Raw genomic sequence first — 26,523 nt, forward strand, 5'->3', positions numbered from 1 at the left:
TGGCGCGGGGGATGGTGCCGGCCTCCCCGCGTGGCTCTCGTCTGCCGGGTTCGTCCTCAGCCCTCTGGGGCCTGCTGAGCCGGGGCCTTGCGAACTGTCAGTGGGCGCGTGAATACGCTCCAGAGCTGTGGCTGGGCCAGGGTCAGGCGGGAGGGGTGAGGTTGCAGCTTGTTGTTGTTCAGGCACGCGGCCATGCCCGACTCTGTGACCCCACGGACTGCAGCCCGCCAGGCTCCTCTGTCCATGGGATTCTCCAGGCAAGGATACTGGGGTGGGTTGCCTTACCCTTCTCCAGGGGATCTTCCTGACCCAGGGATCGAACCCTGGTCTCTTGCATTGCAAATGAATTCCTTACTGCTGAGCCCCTGGAGATCGCAGCTGGTCCGTGGTTATCCTTGACTGGGAGGCCAGAGCTTCAAAATTAAGAGGAGTCCTAGGAGAGTCAGAGATATACTGAGGTGTTTTACTTGGTGAGCTGAAAGTTTGCTGCCCTTTAAGAGGAAACTGCATTTCTTGCAGTGTATGAACTCCAGGTGACCCACCAATGGCTGATCCCTAGAGCAGGACTCAAAGGCACGTGTATGCCAGGAAAGCGGCCAACATTTTGAAATGAAATAAGATATAGTAAGGAGCCAGGGCCTTTGCTCTGAACGGTACCCAGGAATGTCCCTCTTCCTCCTTTTTCTCCAAACCATCATCACCTGAAAACTACTTCACTTTCTTCTCTCAAGAACGTTTCTACATTTTTCCTTTTTTTCCTCCTTACTTTGTTTTTTATTCTAACAAATAGAGAAAGAAAGGAAGAAAATAACATTAATGCCTGTGTGTTTGGTACTTTTTTCATACATATCGTTTACTACAGTAGTCTTATGATTTGGCAATTATTATTAGTTCTCATTTTAAAGATGAAATGGAGGCTCTTCTTTCAGAAGAACCTGAGAAATGGGTTCTTCATATTTGGCTAATGAAGGGGTGTGTGTGTGTGAGAGAGAGAGAGATTCTGGGTTAAGGAATAGCACAGCCCTAGGAGGAAAGGTGTGTGTGTGTGAGAGAGAGAGAGAGAGATTCTGGGTTAAGCAATAGCATGGCCCTAGGAGGAAAGGGGTGTGTGAGAGAGAGAGAGAGATTCTGGGTTAAGGAATAGCATGGCCCTAGGAGGGAAGTTGTGTGTGTGTGAGAGAGAGAGAGAGAGATTCTGGGTTAAGGAATGGCATGGCCCTAGGAGGGAAGTTGTGTGTGTGTGTGTGAGAGAGAGAGAGAGAGATTCTGGGTTAAGGAATGGCATGGCCCTAGGAGGGAAGCTGTGTGTGTGTGAAAGAGAGAGGGTCTGGGTTAAGGACTAGCATGGCCCTAGGAGGGAAGCTGTGTGTATCCCCAATCCTTGCAGACCTGCAGGAGGAGAGTGGCTGGGCTTTGACTGGCTGAGTTCTTTGGTGTCAGACCGAGGAATGTGGACTTCATGAGGAAGGTGACGTGAGGATTTTTAATAGAGGAAAGCGATGCATATGATTCTGTGGGAGAGTCGGGGGTTTGATCCCCGGGTCAGGAAGGGATCACCTGCATTGCAGGCAGATTCTTTACCAACTGAGCCACCAGGGAATGTCATTTTAGAAAGATTAATCTGGCAGTTCTGAACCAGAGCTTGGAGAGCAGCATGTTATGTTTTTCTGGGTATAAGATGGGGTGGCCCAGAGAGGGGAGTGACAGAGATCGTGACGGGTGTAACGTTGCCGAGGGGAAGGCACAGGACTTGGTGAGAGAGAAGGATTTCATGTAAAGATGAAGCACGTATGTTTGAGATGGTAAATTTTATGATAAGTGTGTTTTATCAGAATTAAAAAAAAAATGAAATGTGTACCTTGCTTTGTTTTCCTGTCTGTGGCTTGTTATTTATGTTGGCTTGGTGTTATGTATGGATTTTAGTATTTGGTTAGGAAATTATACAGCATATAACATTTAAAGGGAAACAGTAGTTCCCATTCTAGCTGTTAACTTTTGGAATGGCAAAACCCAGTTACATTGTTATTGCAGAAAAAAATGAAAGGCCAGCCTTATTAGAAGATACCTGAAGGATGGCGAAACGGGTAAACGATTCATTTCTTTCCATGTGACCCTATTCAACCAAACGCTAGGAGGAACTTATTTCTATAGATTTTTTTGTTTTTTTTTGGCTGTACCACTGGACACGTGGGATCTTAGTTCCCTGACCAGGGATCCAACCTACACCCCCTACAGTGGAAATGCAGAGTCTTGACCACTGGATTGTGAGGGAATTCCCCATATAGGCTGCTGTTTTATCCGGTAACCTTTCAGTAGTTCCGACGCGCACCTTGGGCATAAAGAGAAACCAGGTAAATAAATCGCTAATTATCTCTGGCCGCAGCCTGGTGCTGTCTGTGGTAGCAAATGATCGTCTCCTCGGTTTTGTGTGCAAGGAAAGCATGGAGAATGCAAACTTGTGGAAATTCTGTTTCTAATAAACTTAGGTTTAAAAGTCACTAAGCCGTCTTGATTACTCAGTGGCCGACCTTGAGGCAGCTTATCAGTAAGAGGATAAAATGGAAAACTAATCTCCACATATGCAGAGCTGTTATTTAAACACTTTAGGAATGATTTCTTGTTTGTAATGCCATTTGACGGCGTTCTTCTGGAAGTAAAAGGATAGAAGTACCATCTTCTTGTCTCAGCTCCCCTCTCTGCATTTTAATACTCCCCCACTCTTGCCACTATCTATTCATTATTTCTGTCTTAAAAAAAAAACAAACCCAAAAAACTCACGTCCGTGCTTTGTTTAGATTGCCTCAGTTTTTACCCAGTGTCTTTTTCCTCTGGCCCAGGAGCCCATCCAGGGGATCACGTTGCATTTAGTCATCCTGTCTCCTTAGACGCCTCTTGCAGTGACTTCCCTTGTGTTTTATGACCTTGACAGTTTGGAGCGGAGCTGCCTAGGTATTTTCTAGAAGGTCCCTCAGATGGGATTTGTCGGATGCATTTCCTGTAGTTAGGCTGGGGTCACGTGTTTCTGAGATAACCTGGGGTTCTGTCACATCAAGAGTACTTTTCTTTTTTCAGAAAAGCTTTCTATTTTGTATTGGGGTATAGCTGGTAAAGAATCTGCCTGCAGTGCAGGAGACCTGGGTTCAATCCCTGGGTTGGGAAGATCCCCTGGAGGAGGGAAAGGCTACCCACGCCAGTATTCTGGCCTGGAGAATTCCAGGGACTGTATAGTCCATGGGGTAGCAAAGAGTCGGACACGACTGAGCGGCTTTCCTTCGTTCATTCACAGCCAGTTAACAAGCAGTGTTGCGGTAGTTTCGGGTGAACAAGGGACTCGGCCGTACATACACATGGATCTGTTCTCCCCAAACCCTGCTCCCATCCAGGAGGCAAGGGAACACGCTTTCCATATGACTTATCACTGTTGATACTGACCTCGGTCACCTGGCCCAGAGTGTTTGTGAGGCTTTTGCACTGAGGAGTTCCTTTTCTCTCCTCTTTGCATACTGTCCTTTTTGGAGGAGCGTCGTTGAAATGACTGGGATATTACTCAACCTCCGTCAGGGGAGGGCATCTACGTAAATTAATTGCATTTCTTCTGCACAGGAGGTCTGTCTGCTTTTCTCCATTTATTCAATTATTCACGTCACTTATGCCACTGGTCAGTTTGTTTTGTATTTCAGGTTATAATCCAGTATTGCTTCATTTGATGCTCAAATTGTACCAGCTTGGGCCATTGGGAGTGCTTTCCGTTCACCTCTGTTCCCTCTCAGTGCAGTTTCTTTGCTTTCTTTCTGTCTCGTTTGGGAGCACTTCCTTATTTTCTGGCACTGCAGAACGCTCCAGGCTCATCTTGCGTGTTTCCTGCCCAGCGCTGGGATCAGCCTTTCTCCCAGGAGTGCTGGTCCCTTCCAGTGGAGCCCAGCATCAGGAACCCTGGTCTCGGGGCTGCTCGCACTCACTTTGGTCTTCCCCAGGCGTCCGCCCCAGGGCTGGGTTCACTTCACAGGCCACATGTCTTCTTTTTTATCAAACCTTTCATACCCTTGCCCAGACCTGGTTTTTATAGCTGTCAGATTTTTAGACTGCATCAGGAGGAAATTGCTCTTTGGATGAGCAATCAAGCTGCTCTTATATATTTATTTTTTCAGTGTGTTTTCTTTTCTAGTATCAACACTGCATAGGAATCTGGCTACAAATTTGGACTGAATTTGGTTGGTGATACAGTTGATCTGTGATTTGTGTCTTTTATTACAGTGTTTAAAAGGATTTTACAGATTCATGAACCTTAGGGAGATAGTTAAAAACCTATTAAAGTTAAAATTTGAGCATTTGGTTTTATCAAAGCAAAATAAGCAGATGAAATAAAATGGACCCAGGAGCTTGAGGTTTGCATTTATCATTCCCAATTTAAGGTGTAGCTTAGAGGGTGGAGAATGCCAGGGGTAGCAGATACTTAGTGAAAGAGATCAATTAAACTGTAGGCAAATAGAACAATATAAAATTCATATCTTCTGGATATGATTTCTTCTCCATATTTGTCCTTTGTGGGAAACCCTGTCGGAGAACCTATCTGAGCCCATGTCTTTCTTTGAAGCGTGCAGGGACCATACCCCGAAACGAAGACTCCTCTTCACTCCTGTCTCAGAGCAGCTGGAGACGGTCATTGTCTTCTGTTCCCCACACCACATGAATTGTTTGTCACTGTTTTATTTTGCTCTACTGACTTGAGACTCAAAACGTAGCTTGATAAAATCCTTGGGTCTCCTGTGGGGTGCCTTCCTTTCAGGGGTCCTGAGGGTCTGGAGAAGGCAGGTGTCACCCCAGCCCCGTGCCCGCCTTCTGCAGGGCACAGAGCTGTGGGTCGTTTCGGGTGTGACTGCCAGGCTTGCTGCTGCTCGGGGAGAGCTTCGCCCTCGGGGAGCGCTAGTCCAGAGTGTGGCTGAGGTACGGGGGGAGCTTCGCCCCTGGGGAGCACCGGTCCAGAGTGTGGCTGAGGTTCGGGGCTGCAGGACTTGGGCAGGCTGAGGGGAGGGCGGCACCCGCCTGATGCTCTGGGCATCTCTTTGTCCCCCTCCCTGGCTCTGAGCGGCGGGCCATTGGTGCCTTGGCCTCGTAATTCCAAACCCAGCTGCGGCTCACACCTCCACCCGTGGGTTCTGTGCTGAACGCAGCAAGCCCTGATTTCTAACCACGAACCCTGCGGTACCAGTCCCCCTGCTGAGAGGGCTGCCCACTTTGCCCCCTTCTTCTCCTGCTCAGACCAGGTGCTCTGTGACAAGTAACCCTCAGCCGCACAGGTCTTCTGACTGTGCCTGCAGGTCTCTGGGCCAGTCGTGGGATGAAAAGAGGAGGAACCTTTGTTGCAAATCTCCGAGCCCGTCCCCTGTGTTTGAATGTTACGCTTTTTGTCTGATGTAAGATTGAAGGCAGAAGGAGAAGGGGGTGGCAGAGGATGAGATGGTTGGATGGCATCACTGACTCAATGAACATGCGTTTGAGTAAACTCCAGGAGATGGTGAAGGACAGAGAAGCCTGCTGTATGCAATCCATGGGGTCGCAAAGAGTCGGACACGACCGAGCAACACAGTAACAGCAACCAAGTATGGTCGTGACAAGGTTCCCTCTAGACACCCAAATAGCAGTCGGCTCTCCCCACAGCCCTGGGCCCGGGCTATGCTGCCATCTCTACCATTAGGTGGAAGACCGTCCAACCCAAGGACGAGAGAGCACAGGGAATGTCGGTGCTGAGACGCTCCAGCTCATTCTCTTCACGAGGGTTTCCATCCCCAGAAACCGGTTCATTTTAGGGAACAGTGTGGGTGAGTTTTGTACGCTCTTGCTTATTAGCGACATGACAAGGATGTGGGTCAGTAAGTAGATCTCCTGGAGCTGCAGAGAGAAGTAAAGAGGAAATTTGTCATCCCGCTCCGGTGCATGCATTCATCACTCACAGAACAAATACTTCTTTCACAGCCAGTAAGCAAGCCGTATGAGGAAAAGAACTTTCTAATAACGTAGACGTTGTATTAAAAGTCATCTTTTTTGTCGACTAGACATTGGCTCGTAAATATTTATAAAGCTGGAAGGGGTAGGGGGGCTAATGTAACTCTAATGCGTGATGGCAGCTACAGAATTGGTGGAGCCATTTGGGAAATCATTCAGGCGTTTCTGTTCACGGATTGGAAAAAATGACCTGTGGTTAGATCAGAATTTGGGAGCTATAACATCCCTCTTTTTGGAGAGTTACAGTATTTACTAGCAAAATAGAGGCTGCCCTGTAGAAAGAAATCTGTTCACCATAGAAAAATCCAGCTCTTTTAAAAAAAAATTTTCTTGGAGGATAGTTGTGTTATGGTGTTGTGTTAGGGAGGATAGTTGTGTTACGGTGTTGTGTTTTTTGCTGTACAGCAAAGTGAGTTAGTCATACATGTATCAGAGTTAGTGTATTTCAGTGTTGCGTGTGTGTAAAAAGCCTAACAAGGTCCCTCAGAGCTGGTGTCTGTGTTCCACAGCATATGAAGTGCAGCCCATAAACCACCTGTAACATGGTTAGTTCTGTGTTACACTTGGTCTCTTTATTTTGGGCCTCTCATCATTCTTGGTACCTTTAATTTTTATTTACACATGGTAAAATTCTCTGGGTTTGACAAAGGTGTAGATGCATGTGTCCACCCCCACAGTTGAGATACAGAGCCGTTCCGTCTCCTCTTGGGTCTCCTCCCACAGCCTGGATTTTTAATAGTGGTTTCAGGTGAGTGGAAAGGGTTGGGGAAGGAGCTGGGTGGAATTGGACCTTCTCAACAATGGAGAGCTTGGCTGTGAAGGCAGCGTGCCCATGGACAGGGCACGAGGGTTGGGTTGCCAGATCGAGGTTGGGGGACGTTTATTCAGCTGGTGTTGTGTTAGTCGCTCAGTTGTGTCTGACTTTGCAACCCCATGACTGTTGCCTGGCAGGCTCCTCCGTCCACGGGATTCTGCAGGTAGGAATACTGGAGTGGGTCACCCTTCCCTTCTCCAGGGAATCTGCCCACACCGGGGATGGAACCCGGGTCTCCCGCATTGCAGGCGGATTCTTTACCATCTGAGCCACCAGCTGGTAGGTAGAAGTAATAGAGGGCTTCCCTGTTGTCTCAGTGGTAAAGAATCCGCCTGCCAATGCAGGAGATACGGGTTCCACCCCTGGCCTGGGAAGATCCCCAGGAGAAGGAAATGGCAACCCACTCCAGTATTCAATAGCAGCAGTTAACAACAGCAGGGGTAACAGACGTGGTCAAAAGTCCTGGAGCTGGGCAGCAAGCTGGTGGTGGGGACTGGCTTGGAAAGGCCAGTGGTGCAGGAGAGGGCAGCACCTGAAGGCAGGCGGCCCTGGGGAGGGGTCCTGCCTGTTGTCTGGGAAGCTGACGGTGGAGGACAGAAGGAGGCATGGAGTAGGCCGCAGGGGAAGGTTAGAAGCGGCCTGTGTCCCCTGGCTGGGTGGGAGTTAACGATGAAGGAGCGAGAGGGCTATGGAGTGACACCGCGGAGCGCTCTGGGAGGAGAGGAGCAGGGGTCTGCGACAGTCCTCCCTGGAGCGAGCATAGTCCTCCCTTGAGCAAGTGCGATCTTCCCCCGAGCGAGCTCGGGCCTCCCAGGAGCTGGCGTGTTCTTCCCCTGGGCATGCGCATTCCTACCCGGAGCGAGCATAGTCTTCCCCGGAGCGAGCGCGGTCCTCCCAGGGATGAGCGCAGTCCTCCCAGGGGTGAGCGTAGTCCTCCCTGGAGCGGGCGTGGTCCTCCCTGAAGCGAGTGAGGGCCTCCCTGAAGTGGGCGCGGGCCTCCCAGGAGTGGGTGTAGTCCTCCCTGAAGTAAGCGTGGTCCTCGCGGGAGCGGGCACGGGCCTCGCGGGAGCGAGGGACGTCCTCCCCCCGGGCGGGTGCAGTCCTCCCCGGAGCGAGCGCAGGCCTCCCGGGAGCGAGGTCCTCCCGGGAGCGAGGGTGGTCCTCCCCGGAGCGGGCGCGGTCCTCCCCGGAGCGGGCGCGGTCCTCATGGGAGCAAGTGTGGTCCTCCCTGAAGTGAGCGCGGGCCTCCCGGGAGTGGGCGCTGTCCTCCCTGAAGTGAGCGCGGGCCTCCCGGGAGTGGGCGCGGGCCTCCCCTAAGTGAGCGCGGGCCTCCCCGGAGCCGGCGTGGTCCTCCCCGAAGTGAGTGCGGGCCTCCCCGGAGCAGGCGCGGGCCTCCCCGGAGCAGGCGCGGGCCTCCCCCGAGGTCCCCTGGCAGCTGCAGAACCAAGTGCAGACGAAGAGCGGCTTCTTTCTGCACAGCCCCCATTTGACCCGTGAGTGCTTGGCGTTGAGGGGAGCGATGCCAGAAGTAGGCCAGGAGTTGGCGAGAGGAGCTTCTGGCAAAGGCTGAGGTTGGTGGGGACCGTTCCCTTCTGTTCCTGAGGGGCTGGGGAGGCAGGTGCCGGGAGGAGGGCAGGGAAGGGCCTCGTGGGCGGAGCCTGGGGGGCGAAGGGCCAGGGTGGGCTGGGCTTACTCTTGTCTTTCCCGGAGTCGCGGCACGATCAAGTGCCTCTGTTCGTGTTTCCAGAAGCAGTTTGAACTTTCACATCGGCTGTTTTTCAAATCAGGAATATTAGGTACAGTGTTAAGTGAAGAAGAAAAAGCTGCCTTGGCCAGAGTATCCATATGTCAGTATTGATACCGTTTGGGCTTCCCATGTGGCCCAGCGGTAAAGAAGTCGCCTGCCAATGCAGGAGAGGCAGGTTCCATCCCTGGTTCAGGAAGATCCCCTGGGGAAGGAAATAGCTACGCATGCCTGTGTTCTTGCCTGGGACATCCCGTGGACAGAGGCGGCTGGCAACCTGCAGTCCACAGGGTCCCAGAAGTGTCGGACACAACTTAGAGACCAGACAGCAATATGGATGGCTTCAGGGTTCAGTGAAACAAGAAGATGCCTCTTTTGGGTAACTGCAGCTCCTTAGGTAGTTTCCTATTAGCTCATACAGAATTAAAACGTATATCCTGTTCTTTTCACCTTGTGTGTGAACTTTTGACACGTGGGGAGCTACCCTGGTGGAGGCTGTTTAGAAAGTGAAGTTCTCCTGGTCTCAGTGGTGGCGTGCCGGGTTGAGGGTGGACCGCCCCCACTGGAAGGTGAGGGGCTGGGTGCTCAGTGGTCTGGGGTCGCACTTCCTCCCAGTGGCTGGAGAGAAGCCTTAGAGCTGCGTGGTGCCCTGACTAACTGTTCAGACCACCCAGGGCCTGACGAGGGTGGAGTGATGGAGATAAAGGGAGCTCTTCTCTGGGACTTTCTGGTGATTGGGTGGGGCCTCCAAATGGCATGCACTTAAAAGATTCAGTAGCTCCATTTATTGTTGCTTATTTTTTCCCCCTCTAAGCTATGCACACGTAGCCATTTGTGTGTGTGTGTGTCTTTAAGTCACTTCAGTCGTGTCCGACTCTTTGTGACCCCATGGACTATAGCCCACCAGGCTCCTCTGTCCATGGGATTCTCCAGCCAAGAATTCTAGAGTGGGTTGCCATGCCCTCCTCCAGGGGATCTTCCTGCCCAGGGATCGAACCTGCATCTGTTGTCTCTTGCATTGGTAGGCAGGTGCTTTACCACGAGTGCCACCTGGGGGGTGTGTGTGTGTGCGCGCGTGCGTGCGCGTCACCTGGGAAGCTGCTGTGTGTGTGTGTGTGTGCGCGCGCGAAGCCCGTGTGCATGCACGTGTGTGTGTGTGTGCAAAGCCCATGTGTGTGTGTGAAGCCTGTGTGTGAAGCCTGTGTGTGTGTGTGTGAAGCCTGTGTGCCTGCGTGCGTCCGTGTGTGTGTGTGTGTGTGTGTGTGTGAGAGAGAGAGAGAGAGAGAGGAGTGTCTGCCAGGTTTTGCAGTCCCGTCTCCTTGTCCGCCCCTCAACCTTTCCTCGAGAGAAGCACTGAGGCAGAGGTGTAGCTGATTGGGTGTTTTTTTGTTGTTGTTTATTTTCAGCTCCACAGACTGCATCTGTTTCCAGCTGGTTTAGGGAAAGCAAGTGAAAAAACACGAGGCAGATTTGTGAAACTGAACCTGCTTAATGTTTGGGGTGGAGTTGCAATGAGAAAATACTTTCCCCCTGATAAGCAGTTCAGATTGAAGTGAGATACAAGGAAAATGGTCACTTGGGGGACAAGAAATGTGATTTTTTTTTTTTCCTCATTTGTGGTTGAAGAATTATCATGATAACTTTGGCCTTGAAAATGCCAAAGATGGAAAAGGGCTGGGGATGGAGGAGGAGCCCAGGGTGAGTGCTTGTGTGAGGGGGAAGGCAGGGAGGGCTTGGGAGGCAGAAGGTCAGGAGAAACCAACCCCTGCTTATTTCTTTGAAAACACAGGAAACCTGCCTAGATCATGTTCCCCGAAGAACAAATGAGACGTCACACATGGTATAATGTGCATTATAAGAACTTCGTATATTTGAAGGAAAGATCAGAAGGTTAGAAACGAGAGAGTCAGATCCATTAATCTGTTGAATTATTTCTTTGAAAAGCACTTCTATGGCCAGAGAAATGCCAGGAAATAGTGACAAGCAGAGTTCCCCCAAAGGATAGCAGTCTTGTATTACTATAGCTGTTCTTTGAAAAGTTTGTGGAATATGGTTGAGGCGGTCTGCGGACTTGGTTTTCTTTAGGATTATTATGACTTAGCATTTTATTGATTTTCACGAAAGAAGCTTAGTTTCTTCATTTACACGGGGAAGCCGACCTGCTGTCCACCAGGTTGACTTCTGCATGTTCATTTTGCAGGTGTATGTATCTGGGGATTGTTTGAAGTTGGGTTCAGTGGTTACATGACGCCTGAGCCTTCTAAGCCATCACCCTCTAGTTGGAAACTGGCAAATGGCTCCATGCATTTTTTTATTGCAAAGCATAAGAGGTATGAGTAAGGGGTGAACAGGTTTTTCTTTAAGTTTTTCTTTTGATTTGATAAACTTTTGACTTTTCACCAACACAGATAAAATAGCTTACTATAATTTTAAGCGACTTTGGTAGGAAAGGAAGAGTGTTGTCTGTGTCATAGGAGGAAATAGAGTGACCACGTGACAGACTTGAGCTCTTTCATTTTCCTTCTTTAGAAACAGGCCCAGCATCTTTCCACCAGACATTTTCAAGGTGAAAGGACATTCTCCATTAAGCACAAATGCAGTTAGTGAATTCTATGTTATTTATGTGGGGTTTAGTTCTAAATTAAACGACAGTTAGTGCCTTTGAAGGAAGCTGTATTTCACAGGGTATAAATGAAATGAAAGACTTTTGTTGCAATAACAACTTAATTCTGTTTGAAAGTCAAGCTGTTGAGGGGTTGGGAAGAGCAAATGAGATCTTTTTATCTTTTAAAAAAGATGACCGAGATTAATTTTTGCAACTTTTTTAAGCAAAAGAATCTATTTTTAAAACAGTACTTAGGAATTGCAGGAAGGAAACTTTCAAACATAAACATGTCTCTTTGTACTTCATAGAACTGAGAAATGAGACGGAGTTTAAGCCTTCTTCGCGCCCCCCACCCCCGCACCCATGGAAAATTGGCTCTTGCCTTCCAGAATGTGGGACGGGTGAGGGTAAGAGGACAGCGTGATTGTGGGCATGAAAAACATTTCTATGAACCAGAAGAGACGTGTGACGTTACAGAGAGCGGCGTTCGTGACACTGATGATACAACCCGAGAGAGCTGAGCTCCCCGCCGCCAAGGGCTCAGGGCTCAGACGGGACGATGCGCTTCTAGCGTCTGCCCCGCATTTTCACCTGACAGCCTGGATTCTTTCCAAGGACCCAGGAGAGCTGACTCCTATGGTTTTAAACCGCTGCTAATTCACTCTTAGCTCTCCACTGTCCCAGTACTTCATCTCCAAAGAGTTCCATCCCCCAAGGTTCATCTTCTTTCTTAGAAAGAACGTATGTACACCTCAGGTGATCAGAAGAATGGGGAGGAGGGCAGGTGTGGCTAGACATCCACAGAGAAAGTTAGTTGTTCCTGCTTTGGGAATGTCTCCTGGACCCCTTAGGGTATTTGCAGACATGAAGGTTCCTCTCTGGGGTTTTCCAGGTCTTCACTCTTTTCAGTCAGTTCAGTTCAGTTGCTCAGTTGTGTAGACTCTTCGAGACCCCATGGACTGCAGCACGCCAGGCCTCCCTGTCCATCACCAACTCCCAGAGTTTACTCAAACTCATGTCCATCGAGTCGGTGATGCCATCCAACCATCTCATCCTGTCACCCCCTTCTCCTCCTGCCTTCAATCTGTCCCAGCATCAGGGTCTTTTCAAATGAGTCAGTTCTTCGCATCAGGTGGCCAGAGTATTGGGAGTTTCAGCTTCAACATCAGTCCTTCCAATGAATATTTGATCTCCTTTAGAATGGACTGGTTGGATCTTCTTGCAGTCCAAGGGACTCTCAAGAGTCTTTTCCAACAACACAATTCAAAAGCATCAATTCTTCAGTGCTCAGCTTTCTTCACAGTCCAGCTCTCCCATCCATACATGAGCACTGGAAAAACCATAGCTTTGACTGGACGGACCTTTGTTGGCAAAGTAATGTCTCTGCTTTTGTAATGTCTCACTCCTTTAGTGGTGCAGATAGGAAAGATAGCTGGCCGTGCGGCGGGCGACATCCTGCCCAACGGCGAGGCTTGCTGCTGGTGCAGCTGCTGTGTGTGGCCCCCATGTGTGCGTGCTCCGGGGCCGCCGGCCGTGTGAACAGGAGGGGCCAGCGGAGGCGTGTGTCACTCTTCCAGGTGCCCGCTGCCTGCCTGCGAGCCGCGCTGCCCACGCGACCTGCCGGCCACCTGGCACGTCTTGTTTCACGTGGTGACCTTTTTTTTCATTTCTTGTGCTTGTGTGTTCTGGGCCACCCACTGAGTAGTATTTATTCTTTTCTTTTTTTTGTTCCTGAACTGACTGCCTTCTGGGGTGAACAGTGTGAAACCTGATGACGATTTTACTCACCAAAGCCATAAAGAGAAGGCAAATGACAGGAATCCCGTGTAGCCGTAAAGGAAGGTTGGAAGGCCTTGGGTGGAGCCGAGCCACCACCGGGGCCTTCCAGAGCCTGGGTCCCAGCCCTGGATAAACGGTGGCATGGAAAAGCCCCCTTTTAGCTCTTTCAGCTCCAGTCGGGACTTGGGGGTGGTCCATGAGTCTGTGTCTTGAATTCTCTCGAAACCGATGTGCGGATCGTCATGGCTGGTGAAGACAGACCATGGGGATGCTTCGCTAATGGTGGTCTCATTGTGATTGTTAAATTTGTAAAGGCAAAATAATGCTTAAAAGTACAAGTGGTGACATTCAGGGATTATTCCTAAGTGGGTGGACTCTGACGTGGATTTATTGTCTGACAAATGGGGTTTTCACTCCCCATATTTTGCAGTTCAAGTTCATTTGAGAAAGAAAATCATAATATCAGACGTCCTCATTAGAGCTGACTTGTAGATGTTTTCATGTCATCATCTGCCTGGAATGTTGTACTCTGATCGGTGCGGGGGGGCGGCGGGTGGGGTTCATTGTTCCCTGTCTGGTTCTGCAGGCACCCATCTGTCCATCTTCGAGAGAAGAGGCTCAAGAGTGTTCTCTCTGGGCTGAGCAAGACCATCTAAAGAGAAGTATGTGTGGCTTCTGAGACCTAAGTGAGCGGAAAGAGGTTTATTCTTCGGCTCCTGTTGAACCCTAGGTGCTTATTTCATCTTCAGCAGTAGTTTTTCCAGCGAAATTCTCTGTGAAGTGTTAGGATGGGTCCCAGAGTGAGTGAATATTGCTGAGGATGTCTTAGCGCCTGATGATGGATTTATGGTTAATGTGAATTTTCACGGGTATGTGTATTGTTGCCTGAGTAAAGATTCTGCTGTGATCCTTGTATAGTTATTTTTTATTAGGAATGCATGATTTTTTTTTAATAGATTATACAAGAAAAAAATCATTAAATACTTCAGTAAAAAATGTAAGACAGGGTCTCACTGATATAAAGCAAATATAAAAGAGGAATGACATAATAAATATTGACAGGGAAATAGCCATTCTTTTTCTTTTTCTTTAACATCTTTCATCTGTTCTCTTTCATGGGCTCCTCTCTCGGTGTTTTGCTGTGCTAAGTTGCTTCAGTCATGTCTGACTCTTTGCGACCCTATGGATGGTAGCCCACCAGGCCCCTCTGTCCATGGGATTCTCCAGGCATGAACGCTGGACTGCGTTGCCATGCCCTCCTCCAGGGGATCTTCCTGATCCCCCAGATCAAACCTGGGTCTCTTGCATCTCCTGCATCGGCAGGCGGATTCTTTACCACTAGCTCCACCTAGGAAGCCCCAGGAGAGTCTGCTGCTGCTGCTAAGTCGCTTCAGTCGTGTCTGACTCTGTGCGACCCCATAGACGGCAGCCCACCAGGCTCCTCCGTCCATGGGATTCTCCAGGCAAGAACACTGGAGTGGCGTGCCCTTTCCTTCTCCACCAGGAGAGTCTAGGTGTCTAGAAATGGCTGAGGCAGATTCTATGTTGAAAGTTGCCCGGAGGTCTTCTCTGGTGGTCCAGTGGTTAAGTCTTAGCCTTCTAGTGCAGGGGATACAGGTTCGATCCCTGGTCGAGGTGCTAAGATCCCACATGCCTCCTGGCCAAAAAGTAAAACAGAGATAATATTGTAATGAAGTTAGTAAAACCTTGAAAAATGGTCCACATCAGAAAAATCTTAAAACAGTTGCCTGGAGCCAGCCCTGGCCCTCGCCTCCTCTGACGCTGGATGTCTCTTGAGCCCGCTTTCTCCTCCTCCTCTTGCCCGTTTCTTTCTCCCTCTGCTCTTTCTCTCCAGTTTCTCGTTCTCCGCCCTGCTTCCTACCTTGCCTTGCCTTCCTGGCGGCTGACCTCCGCCCCGTCGCCCCGACTGAAGGAGCCACCTCAGGGAGGCGCCCTCACTGCCCGAGGGCCGCAGTGCTGGGGTCGAGGCTTGCTCCTGTTGTACCTCCTGTGTTCTGAGCTGTGTGTCCGCTTGGTTCTCTGGCGTTTATGGTGCAAAGGCGAGTGAGACGTTGCCCGTCTCGAGGCAGCTGGCAGGCCAGTAGGTAGGAAGAGACCAGTACCCACACGGTGTAGTCCAGAAAATAGAGCTTCAGAAGATGGGGTGCTCCAGGGGTTCAGAGAGGAGGAAGAGCAGCCCCCCCGATAGTTTAAGGTCTCCTTGTCAAGACCCCAAGCAGTATGTGTATTTAAATATCCTTCCTCTCTAGTCGGGGGCTTCCCGGGTGGCGCTAGTGGTAAAGAACTCGCCTGCTAATACACGAGATATAAGAGATTTGGGTTCGATCCCTGGGTCAGGAAGATCCCCCTGGAGGAGGGCATGGCAACCCACCCCAGTATTCTTGCCTGGGAAGTCCGACGGACAGAGGAGCCTGGCGGGCCCCAGTCCATGGGGTTGTAGAGTTGGGCACGACCGAGCACACTCGCGCCTCTTGTAGTTACGGCTGAAACCCTGCACCTTCCCTGAAGCCGCATCATCCAGGGCTCTGGGATTAATGGAAGCACTTCTTTACAGCCTGTTGTCCACCCTGACCTAGCCTGGCTGCGGAAGAGAGGGCCTCCCTCCCCTGGGCTCTGTCCCGCTCTTGGGTCCGTGTTGCCCCCTGCTGGGAATTGATTCCTTGGAGGACCTTTCTCAGCTGCCATGGTCACTTGCATGACTGTGTTGACTGAGTGGTGATTAGGAGACAGATGTGTGTTCCCTTAACCAGTAAAACCGCCGGACTAGGGAGTAAGGTGGAAGGGACGCTATACTTTTCCGGTGGGAGAGTATTATTCTTTTTCCCCTACCATCATGGGGAGAATTAGGATTAAATAAAAACTGATAGAATGAGCTCCTTGGGGATTTTTAAAAATCTCAGATGGAACTTGATTAGCAGTAGAAGGCCTATGCCGGAGAAGGTAATGGCACCCCACTCCAGTACTCTTGCCTGGAAAATCCCATGGATGGAGGGGCCTGGTAGGCTGCAGTCCATGGGGTCTCTAAGAGTCGGACATGACTAAGCGACTTCACTTTCACTTTTGACTTTCATGCATTGGAGAAGGAAATGGCAACCCACTCCAGTGTTCTTGCCTGGAGAATCCCGGGGACGGGGGAGCCTGGTGGGCTGTCGTCTGTGGGGTCGCACAGAGTCGGACACGACTGAAGCGACTTAGCAGCAGCAGCAGAAGGCCTATGCTGGCTTGGGATGCTCACTTCTGTGGACGAATTGAAATCTGTAATTGGGTTTTTTGGCCTGTATTTCTTTTAATGTGATACCCCAGATCTGACAGTGACTATATTAGGGATAATTTTGCCTGTAGAATGAAATGCTGTCAAGGTCAAAATACACTTGAAAGCAGCTTTTTGTGAAGACAAGGAGACGAATCCAGCGATGAACAGTATTTTCTGGTGGTTAGCCCAGAACCTGTTCTCTGTGGTTTAATAGTTCTGATCTGCTTGTTAGAGAGGCTCCACACGGGCTGTGCTGCACAGCATTTTGGAGGAATTGCTTCAAAGTTGTAATGATCAGTTTATCCCTGTTCTCGGGCTGTTTGTCCACTTTAGCTCAGCGTCCCGACTTTATAATAAGGGCACGTGGCGACTTGCCGCTTCACTGGTGGTCATCCCCGCCTGGGTGTGAATCCCACAGGGATGTTTGTCTGAGTGGGGCGTTGCTGACGGAATTGTTTTTCTGTTCGTTTCACAGAACATCTGATCCAATTCATGACCATGGGGGATATGAAGACCCCCGACTTTGACGACCTGCTGGCAGCGTTTGACATCCCCGACATGGTCGACCCCAAGGCAGCCATCGAGTCTGCGCACGACGACCAGGAGAGCCACATCAAGCAGGGTGCCCAGGCGGACGACGACTCGCACGCGCCGTCCTCCTCGGACGTGGGCGTCAGTGTCATCGTGAAGAACGTCCGCAGCATCGACTCCTCGGACGGCGCCGAGAAGGATGGCCACAACCCCCCCGGCAGCGGCCTGCACAACGGCTTCCTGACGGCCTCCTCTCTCGACACGTACGGCAAGGAAGGGTCGAAGGCCCTGAAGGGAGACGTGCCGACCTCAGAGGCGACCTTAAAGGACTCGGCCTTCAGCCAGTTCAGCCCCATCTCCAGCGCGGAGGAGTTTGATGACGACGAGAAGATAGAGGTGGACGACCCCCCGGACAAGGAGGACCCGCGCGCGGGCTTCAGAGCGAACGTGCTGGCGGGCTCGGGCCCCCAGCAGGACTACGACAAGCTGAAGGCGCTCGGGGGAGACAGCGTGAGCAAGGCTGGCGTCCCGGCCCCTGGTGGCTTGGAGAAAAGCAAAGTCGTCAAGAGGGAGACGGAGACAAATTCTCTAAATCTGGGTGTTTACGAACCTTTTAAAGTCAGAAAGATGGAGGACAAGCTGAAGGAGAGCTCTGAAAAGGTGCTGGAGAACAGGGTCCACGAGGGGAAGCTGGGCTCCGAGAAGAACGACGCTGGCCTCGGTGGCCCGGTGCCGTCGCGGACCAAGCCGTCCTCCAAGCTCTCATCCTGCATCGCCGCGATCGCGGCACTCAGTGCGAAAAAGGCCGCGTCTGACTCCTCTAAAGAGCTGGCGACCAACTCCCGGGAGTCCTCTCCATTACCAAAGGACGTCAACGACAGCCCTCGAGCCACCGAGAAGTCTCCCGAACCCCAGAGCCTCATCGACGGGACGAAGAAAGCGTCCCTTAAGCAGCCAGACAGTCCCCGGAGCGTTTCCAGCGAAAATAGTAGCAAGGGGTCGCCAGCATCCCCCGCGGGGTCGACACCAGCAATCCCCAAAGTCCGCATCAAGACCATCAAGACGTCTTCCGGGGAGATCAAGAGGACCGTGACTCGCGTGCTGCCCGAGGTGGACCTCGAGGCGGGCAGGAAGCCCTCGGAGCAGGCGGGGCCTGTGGTGGCCTCGGTGACCTCGCTCCTGTCGTCCCCCACCCCGGCCGCCGTGCTCGCCTCCCCGCCCCGGGCACCCCTGCAGTCCGCGGTGGTCGCCAACGCCGTGGCGCCCACCGAGCTGACCCCCAAGCAGGTCACCATCAAGCCTGTGGCCACCGCCTTCCTCCCAGTGTCGGCCGTGAAGACAGCCGGCTCGCAAGTCATCAACCTGAAGCTGGCCAACAACACGACGGTCAAGGCCACGGTCATCTCTGCCGCCTCCGTGCAGAGTGCCAGCAGCGCCATCATCAAAGCCGCCAGCGCCATCCAGCAGCAGACCGTGGTGGTGCCGGCCTCCAGCCTGGCCAGTGCCAAACTCGTGCCAAAGACCGTGCACCTCGCCAACCTTAACCTCCTGCCTCAGGGCGCCCAGGCCGCCTCCGAGCTCCGCCACGTGCTCACCAAGCCTCAGCAGCAGATCAAGCAGGCGATAATCAGTGCTGCGGCCTCGCAGCCGCCCAAGAAGGTCTCGCGGGTGCAGGTGGTGTCCTCCCTGCAGAGCTCCGTGGTGGAGGCTTTCAACAAGGTGCTGAGCAGCGTCAACCCCGTCCCAGTTTACGTCCCCAACCTCAGCCCCCCTGCCAACGCGGGCATCACCTTGCCGACCCGCGGCTACAAGTGCTTGGAGTGCGGGGACTCCTTCGCGCTGGAGAAGAGCCTGAGCCAGCACTACGACAGGCGCAGCGTGCGCATCGAAGTGACCTGCAACCACTGCACCAAGAACCTGGTGTTCTACAACAAGTGCAGCTTGCTGTCGCACGCCCGCGGGCACAAGGAGAAGGGCGTGGTGATGCAGTGCTCACACCTGATCCTGAAACCAGTGCCGGCGGACCAGATGATCGTCTCCCCATCAAGCAATACCCCCCCCTCGTCGTCCAGCCTCCCGAGCTCCGCAGGAGCCAGCGTGCACACGGTCACCAAAATCCAGCCTGGCATCACCGGGACGGTCATATCGGCCCCTTCCAGCACGCCCATCACCCCCGCCATGCCCCTGGATGAAGACCCCTCCAAGCTCTGCAGGCACAGCCTCAAGTGTTTGGAGTGTAACGAAGTCTTCCAGGACGAGACGTCGCTGGCCACCCATTTCCAGCAGGCTGCAGATACGAGCGGACAAGTAGAGTATCATTTACATTTCGGTGTTTCGGTGATGAATCTGTAGTAGCCTTGAGCTCTCTATCCGATGCCGCTGATTTCAGGGGTGGAAGCTCAGCTAGATGGGGGGCTGGGTGTGAGTGTACGTGTGTACGTGTACACACACACACGTGAGAGAGGATTGTTTTCATGGAGCAGTGTTTAAATGTAAATCTTACGTAGAAGTCAGTTTGGGGGGAAGAGGATTCTTTTAGACAGATAGAGACTGTGTACTAGTTGAGCTAAGGCATCTAAGATTCAGGGCAGGTAGAGGGGGTCTTAATTGTTGGGTCACTGGCATTTACGTCGGGAGTCTGAGCTCTGACCAGTGATAGTGTCGTGGCGTTGTATTAAGTGTTGAAGTCAGGTTGATCCCCACTGACTCCTTTATTAGCGACCATCCGGGGATTTAAAAAATTCCTGTCGTCATTTGTAATTACTGTCTTCTATAGTTAAATACACCCGGTCGGTACCCACTTCTAAGGCATTTCTGCTTATTGTTGGTCTAGTATGTTCAGTAACATTCTCCAGCGCAGTGAATTCAAGCTACAAATGGAAAACGCATCTCTGTTTAAATAGAATACCTCTACGTTTGTTTGTGGCATTTTTGCTTTGTGTTTTTGTGGTGAGGTGTAGGTTGGTGTTGGTGAGATGCATTTCCCACTGGACATTGGCTAGCGATTTGACCTCTGTTGTTTTGCTCTGTCCACGAGGCAGCTTCTGGGCGGTCGTTAAGTGTGTTTCACTATAAATATTTGACAGCGGTCATCTGGAAGTCACCGGGCCTGTTGTATGAAACTCACTCAAGCTAGAGAGAGCAAGCACAAGATTTGTTGTCCAAACCGGAAACTTATAAATTTGGGAGGAACCCCAGTTTGAGCTGATAAACTCTTGTTTTTGAAGCCCTGGTGGAAAACTGACCTTTTCCTCTATTTGTCTCCACTATCTCATTGACGAGGTTCATGCTGTGGTTCAGACTTCTGGTCCTGTCAACCACGATCAGTTCCCTGAGGTCAACGACTGAGCTAAGTTCTTTGTATTAATAGGATTTGAGTTTGGGGAACAAAAGATGAAGCATGCCTCAATGATTTTTTTTCCCTCTGGACGTTCAGTTGAGTGGAAATGGAGATGATAAAGAGATTCGAGAACATTCTCGCAGCGAGGACACTGGACGCTGTGTGTTTGCTTGTCTCTGACAGTGATGCACTCCGTCAGAGTGACGCTGGTTCAGGAAGGAGCAATGGGGGACAGGACTCCCAGTGCGTCCTGGAGACAGGGCCTAGGTCCCGTCTGGGTCCCTCTTTTCTGGTTACCATTTCATCAAAGAGGCAGTCTTCTCTCTGCATCTTAGAGGATGCAGTTTAAAAAAAAGAGCCGTTTCCTCGGTTCCGCGTGTTGTGGATGGTGGAGTACGTCCTGGCTCCGGCGCCGGGCACTGTCAGCCGGCGGGGCTGGCTCAGGGTGGTCCGCTCCCCTTCCGAGGCGGGAGGAGGCCGCCGGCGGAAGGTCGGGATTTTCCTTCCCTGTTTTCCGCTGTTTTTAGTCTCTGTGTAACCACGTAAGCTCAGGAGTCAGCCCGGGGTCAGGGGAAGCCGACCCTCGGGGAGGTGGCGGGTGGGGTCCCTCGGCAGGCTGTGTGCGCATGGCGGGGGGAGGGGGGCGGCGCGGCGGGGTGTGGCAAGGTGCCCAGCCACCCCCGGGCCCCAAGCGGGCTCAGGGCAGGACCTGCCTCTGCTCCTGGGCCAGGCCACCCCATCCTGGCTCCTTCCTTGGACTCTGCTGAGCCAGAGTCCCCTCCACACCCCCACACCGAGCACAGCCTCCTGTTGAGGGCCACCTGCGGGCGCACCTCGCCCCGAGCTCCTGCCCTCCCCACAACAGCCCCTCCACCACGGCCCGGTGTCTGCACACCCAGGGGCAGCCTGGTCGCTTAAGCATCCTCGCTAGCCTAGGGGAGCGGCTCCCCTTTGTGAGTTCCATCAGTGCCCCCCGCTCCTCCTTGTCCCCCCTAGGTCCCCCGAAGCCTGAGGCAGCCCCACGGCTCCTTCTAAACTGGCCTCAGCTCGGTGGGAGCCCCAGCAGTGGCAGGCAGGGCTGAAGACCCCAAGGACAAGGGAGGAAGGAGAAAAGTTCCTGTTTCATCTTCTCCAGTTTGCTGTTTCCACGACCACTGGCCATGGTTTACAGTTGGTGAACTTAAATTTGAGTGAGGGCAAAAGTCCACCTGGATAAACTGTTGGCCCCTGGGAGAAGGGCACTCACAACACTCTGCTCAACTTATGAATTTTGCAAGAAGATCCAAAGGCGAAGCTCAAGTCCAGTCTTTGCGAGTGCCTCTGTCCACACTCCCTCCTGTCTCTCCATTGGCCTCTCTGTTTCTCGGTAACTCATGGGTGAACAGGGGCAGAGGAGGCTGCGTCCCTCCCTGTGGGCCGGACCGGTGCAGGATCCTGCCCAGGCCGCCTCCCTAGGTCTGCACAGCAGCCTCAGAGAGTCACGTGTGTCCCAGGGCTCCCCAGCCTCTGGGATCTAATGCCTGATGATCTGAAGTGGGGCTGATGTAAGAACAATATGAAGAAAGCGCACAATAAACGTGAAACACTCGAATCATCCTGAAACCATCCCCCCGACCCTGGCCGGTGAAACACTTGTCTTCCACGAAACTGGTCCCTCGTGCCAAAAAGATCGGGGACCGCTGAGTCATACAGTAGACTTCCGCTGAGTCATACAACTGAGTCCTACACTGACCCTGTTTCCCCTGGATTCAGGAGGTCAAAGGGCGTGGCCTCAGGGCCCTGGCTCTCTCCTTTCTGCGCGTGCGTTCAGCACACCTGGAGAGAGGGGTGCGGGGTCCCTGGTGGCGGGACTGTTCCTTTCCTGCCTGCCTCCTGTTCTTGCTTTCTCCTACCCACCTTCTTGCCACGGTACTTTAAACAGCTTAGCTGAAACTGCTGAACGTGCCCTGTGCTCGTGGCTTCAGTCTTCTCCATTCATTTTGTTTTTAAATTAAGCTTTTCATTTTGAGATAATTGCAGATTCAGGTAAGAAGCAGCACAGAGGGATCCTGTGTGCCCTTTACCCAGTTCTCCTCAGTGGCTGCATCGTGCAGAGTAACTCTTCAACAGTGTCCTGTCCAGGCTGTGGACTCTTGTGCTGTCAACACGTAGAACCTTGCCGTGACCATGAGGATCATTCCTGCTGCCTTTTAATTTATCGTGATCTCTGTTTTTTTTTTGTTTGGCCGCGCTGGGCGTTTGTGGCAGCGCGTGGGCTCCTCTTGTTGCGGAGCACGGGCTCTAGAGTGCTTGGGCTCAGTAGTCTGGCACCTGGCTTTTGTTGCACTGAGGCCTTTGGGATCTTAGTTCCCTGCCCAGGGATCGAACGGGTGTTCCTGCATTGGAAGGCAGATTCTTAAGCCCTGGACAGCTAGGGAAGTCTCCATACTGGCTTTTTAGAGCCACAGCCAGTTCCTCCCATGCCAGTTCTCCCACGCCTACCTCATTCTTAACCCTTAGGAACCACTGATTTCTTCTCCATTTCTATAATTTTGTCATTTCGGGAATGTTATAAAAACAGAGCCCTACCATATGTAGCCTTTGAGATTGGCTTTTTTCACTCAGCATAATTCCCTGGAGATTCATCCAAGCGGTTGGAGATATCCCTTTTTATTGCTGGGTGTTACTCTATCATATATTCCTGCCACCAGGTGCTCACCCCATCCAGTCACCGAAGACGTCTGCATTGTTCCCATTTTGGGGCTGTTATGAATAAAGCTGCTGCAAACATTTGTCTGCGGGCTTTTGTCTGAACATAAGCTATCATCTCTCAGGGATGAAACTCCTTTGTGTGCTGGGCTGTGTGGTGGTTGCATATGTATGTTCTTAAGAAATTCTTTTCCACAGTGGCTGTACAGTTTTAAACCTCAAGAGCAGAGTGTGAATGACCTCTTTTCTCTACCCCTCACCAGCATTTGGTGGCGGCATCATTTTCACCATCCCGACACGTGTGTAGTGATGTCCTGTGGTTTTGTGTTTTCTCCATAGCGAATAATGTTGAGCATCTTTTTACATTTATTTGCCATCTGCAGATCCTTTTTGGTGAAATGTCTCTTCCTGTCTTTTGTCCATTTTCTGATTAGTTTTTTTGTTTGTTTTTACTGTTGCGTGTTAAGAGTTCTTGATATATTTTAGACGCTGGTCCTTTGCCGGTATGTGGTTGCCTGTCTTTTCCCCCAGTGTGTGACTTCATTCTTCATCTTATTAGGTCTTTGACAGAGTAAATGTTTTTAATTTTGATGAAGTCCCATTTATCAGTTTTCTCTTTTATGGCTTGTGCTTTTGGCGTCACGTCTAAGAGCTCTTTGCTCTAGATCCTGAAAACCTTCTTTTATGTTTTTTTTCTAAAGATGTTTTTATGATTTATGCTTAAGTCTGTGATCCAGTTTGGGTTACTTTTTGTATAATTTGGGAGACTTAGGTTGAGATTTCTTTTCCCCCGTGCGTGTCCTTTTTCTCCGGTACAGTGGTGCTAGTGATAAAGAAGCCGCCTGCCGATGCAGGAGACTGAAGAGACGGCTCCACCCCCGGGTCAGGAAGACCCCCTGGAGGAGGGCCTGGCAGCCCACTCCAGTATGCCTGCCTGGAGAGCACGGACAGAGGTTAGTCACCAAGTTGTGTCCGACTCCTGCAACTCCGTGGACTGTATGTAGCCCGTCCGGCTCCCCTGTCCATGGGATTCTCCAGGCAAGAATACTGGAGGCAGGTGCCTGGTGGGCTGCGTGCATAGGGTGGCACAGAGGAGACCCAACCAGTCCATCCTAAAGGAGATCAGTCCTGGGTGTGCATTGGAACGACTGATGTTGAAGCTGAAACTCCAATACTGTGGCCATCTGATGGGAAGAGCTGACTCATTTGAAAAGACCCTGATATTGGGAAAGATTGAAGGCGGGAGGAGAAGGAGATGACAGAAGATGAGATGGTTGGATGGCATCACCGATTCGATGGACATGAGTTTGGGCATACTCCGGGAGTTGGTGATGGAGAGGTATGCCTGGTGTGCTGCGGTTCATGGGGTCGCAAAGAGTTGGACACGACTGAGCGACTGAACTGAAGTGAAGCAACTTAGCACACATTTGTCTGAAGGGCTGTCTCCCACTGAGTTGCCTTTTTTGTGTTTTGTCAGATGTCATTCAGGCGTGTTTGTGGGTGCTCGTCGGAACCCGGTCAAGGATCTCTCTTTCTGTTGACATGGGCTGGGGCTGTCCGTGTGACGCCCCCTCTCACCCTGCATGTTACATGCTCCGGCCCTGGAGGCTTCGCCCGTGTGTCGGGTAAAGGAAGGCTTGGTGGCGTTCGCCGAACCTGCCTTGCCAGTCGCTCCTCCTCGCGCGTGCTGTGTGGACGGCGTCTCCACGGCAGTGATGGCCCTGAGCGCTGCTTCTCTGCTAACCTGCCTTGTGCTCCACGAAGCCCCTGCAGGCCCTGCCGAGAGCTGGGTGGGCGTCCGTGGCTGAGCTCCAGGCCCTCTTCACCCTGCGTCCCGCTGCCCCCAGCCTGGATCCCAGCCATGACCCCAGGGCACGTCAGGCCCTGCCTGCACCTGTTGGCCCTTCTGAGGAGGGCGAGCCCCCAGGCCGGGGTGTGAGATGGAGAGTCTGGGTGGACCATCCCCTTCCCAGTCACCCTGAACTCCGTGGTGCAGTAGAATGGGGGTGCCGGACACTTTTAACACTGGCGAATCTGCCCTGGGTGTGTGCCTGGTTGCTCCATTGTGTCCAACTCTGCGACCCCATGGACTGTAGCCTGCCAGGCTCCTCTGTCCATGGGATTCTCCAGGCAAGAATACTGGAGTGGGTTGCCATTTCCTGCTCAGGGGTCTTCCTGACCCAGGGATATAACCTGCCTCAGGACAGGAGAAGGAAAGGAGTGACAAAGAGGCCGGAGAAGCTTCCCTCTGCTCCGTGAAGTAGTTAAGAGGCCACAGCTGTAGTTTCAGTCATTGAAAATGAAGTGTCTTGGAATGTCATTGCTTCTCCTTTTGGTGAAACCACAATTAAATTTAGCCCAGTACAGGTCAGAAGTACATATTATGGCCTCTGAATTGGTGAGATGGGTTTTCTTCCTGCAGACTCTGCATCAGCCACAGTCAGAGGGTGTCGTGCCCTTTCCCTTTTGTTTTACAGTTGAGGGAACGTACGCCCAGTTAGCGGCCAGCTCAGGACTCAAGGCAGGGTTTCTGTATTGCTACTTGTCCTTTCTGGTTTCTCACGCTGACACAGAAGCACAGAGCTTTACAGTCGCAGGCACCATAGGAGTCTTATGAGAATAAACTCTGGGGTTTATATCCACACTGAGGGCCTCCCTGGTGGCTCAGTGGTAAAGAATCCGCATTGCAGGAGACCCTGGTTCAGTCCCTGGGTCTGGAAGATCCCCTGGAGAAGGGAATGGCAACTCACTCCAGTACTTTTGCTTGGAGAATCCCATGGACAGAGGAGCCTGCCGAGCTATAGTCCATGGCATCTCAGAGAGTTGGATGCGACTGAGTGACTAACGCTTTCATGTCCATACTGGGGCTTCCCAAGTGGCTCAATAGTAAAAAGTATCCACCTGCCAATGCAGGAGCCGCAGGAGCTGATGGTTCAACCCCTGGGTCGGGAAGATCCCCTGGAGGAAGAAATGGCAACCCACTCCAGTATTCCTGCCTGGGAAATCCCATGGACAGGAGGCTGGTGGGCTATGGTCCATGGGGTTGCAAAGAGTTGGACTTGACTGGACAGAGGCAAAATTAGATCTTACCTGCCATGTATCCATGATAGCTTCAAGGATGCAGATTAAGGTGACTTACCTGCAGTGGCCCTTATTTTCGGGCTTGCTGATTCAGTTTAGGTTCAGGGAGGTTATGGGTGTCATGAGCACAACGTACCAGGAATGTTGAATGAGCTCCAGCAGCCCCCACCAGTTCGTTTGGAGCCGTGTCTGCTCAGGTGGCTTTTTCAGGAAACCACGGAGTCCACCTCAGTTCCCTCAGCCACCCAAAGTATCATTATTAGCTTGGTTTTGGGTCTTGCTCTCCTAAATGTTTAATTTTAATTTTGGTCAGGCTAGTCCTGACCCAGTTTATATTTAAAGGTCATCAACTGTTAATTTATCTGTCTTCTTGAGTGATTGTCATCTGAGTAGATTATGTAAGTTGACCACACTGGTCTCTGAAAATTGGCTCATTTCACTGTCAGCTCTTATTAGGCCTTTTTAATGCAGAATGATTTGAGGACAAAAGCACCCCCAGCAGCTAGCATTGTGCACAATGGTGTATGCCGTTGTTTCTACTCTGATGCTCCGTGTTCCTTCCATCTCAGTGGGGTCGGAAATGAAATGCTTTGTTTGTTCTCCCATCGTGAGATCGGGTGAGAGGGAGAGCGGGAAAGCAGACTGGTGTTACTTATGATTATTA

General features: G+C 51.6%; 1 protein-coding gene across 9 annotated transcripts in view; it reads left to right on the forward strand.

The window, feature by feature from the left end:
* The window catches only part of ZNF532 (zinc finger protein 532), a 130,290-nt gene that overhangs the window by 51,891 nt on the left and 51,876 nt on the right, over window positions 1–26,523 (forward strand). For all 9 annotated transcript variants that reach the window (XM_055559442.1, XM_055559444.1, XM_055559441.1 and 6 more), the window contains one exon: window positions 16,695–19,057. In XM_055559442.1, the coding sequence (XP_055415417.1) occupies window positions 16,712–19,057 (2,346 nt within the window). In that variant the 5' untranslated portion in view covers window positions 16,695–16,711. The remainder of the gene's footprint in view (window positions 1–16,694; window positions 19,058–26,523) is intronic.

The sequence above is a fragment of the Bubalus kerabau genome, chromosome 21 (genome assembly GCF_029407905.1).
Source record: "Bubalus kerabau isolate K-KA32 ecotype Philippines breed swamp buffalo chromosome 21, PCC_UOA_SB_1v2, whole genome shotgun sequence".
Lineage (NCBI taxonomy): Eukaryota > Metazoa > Chordata > Mammalia > Artiodactyla > Bovidae > Bubalus > Bubalus kerabau.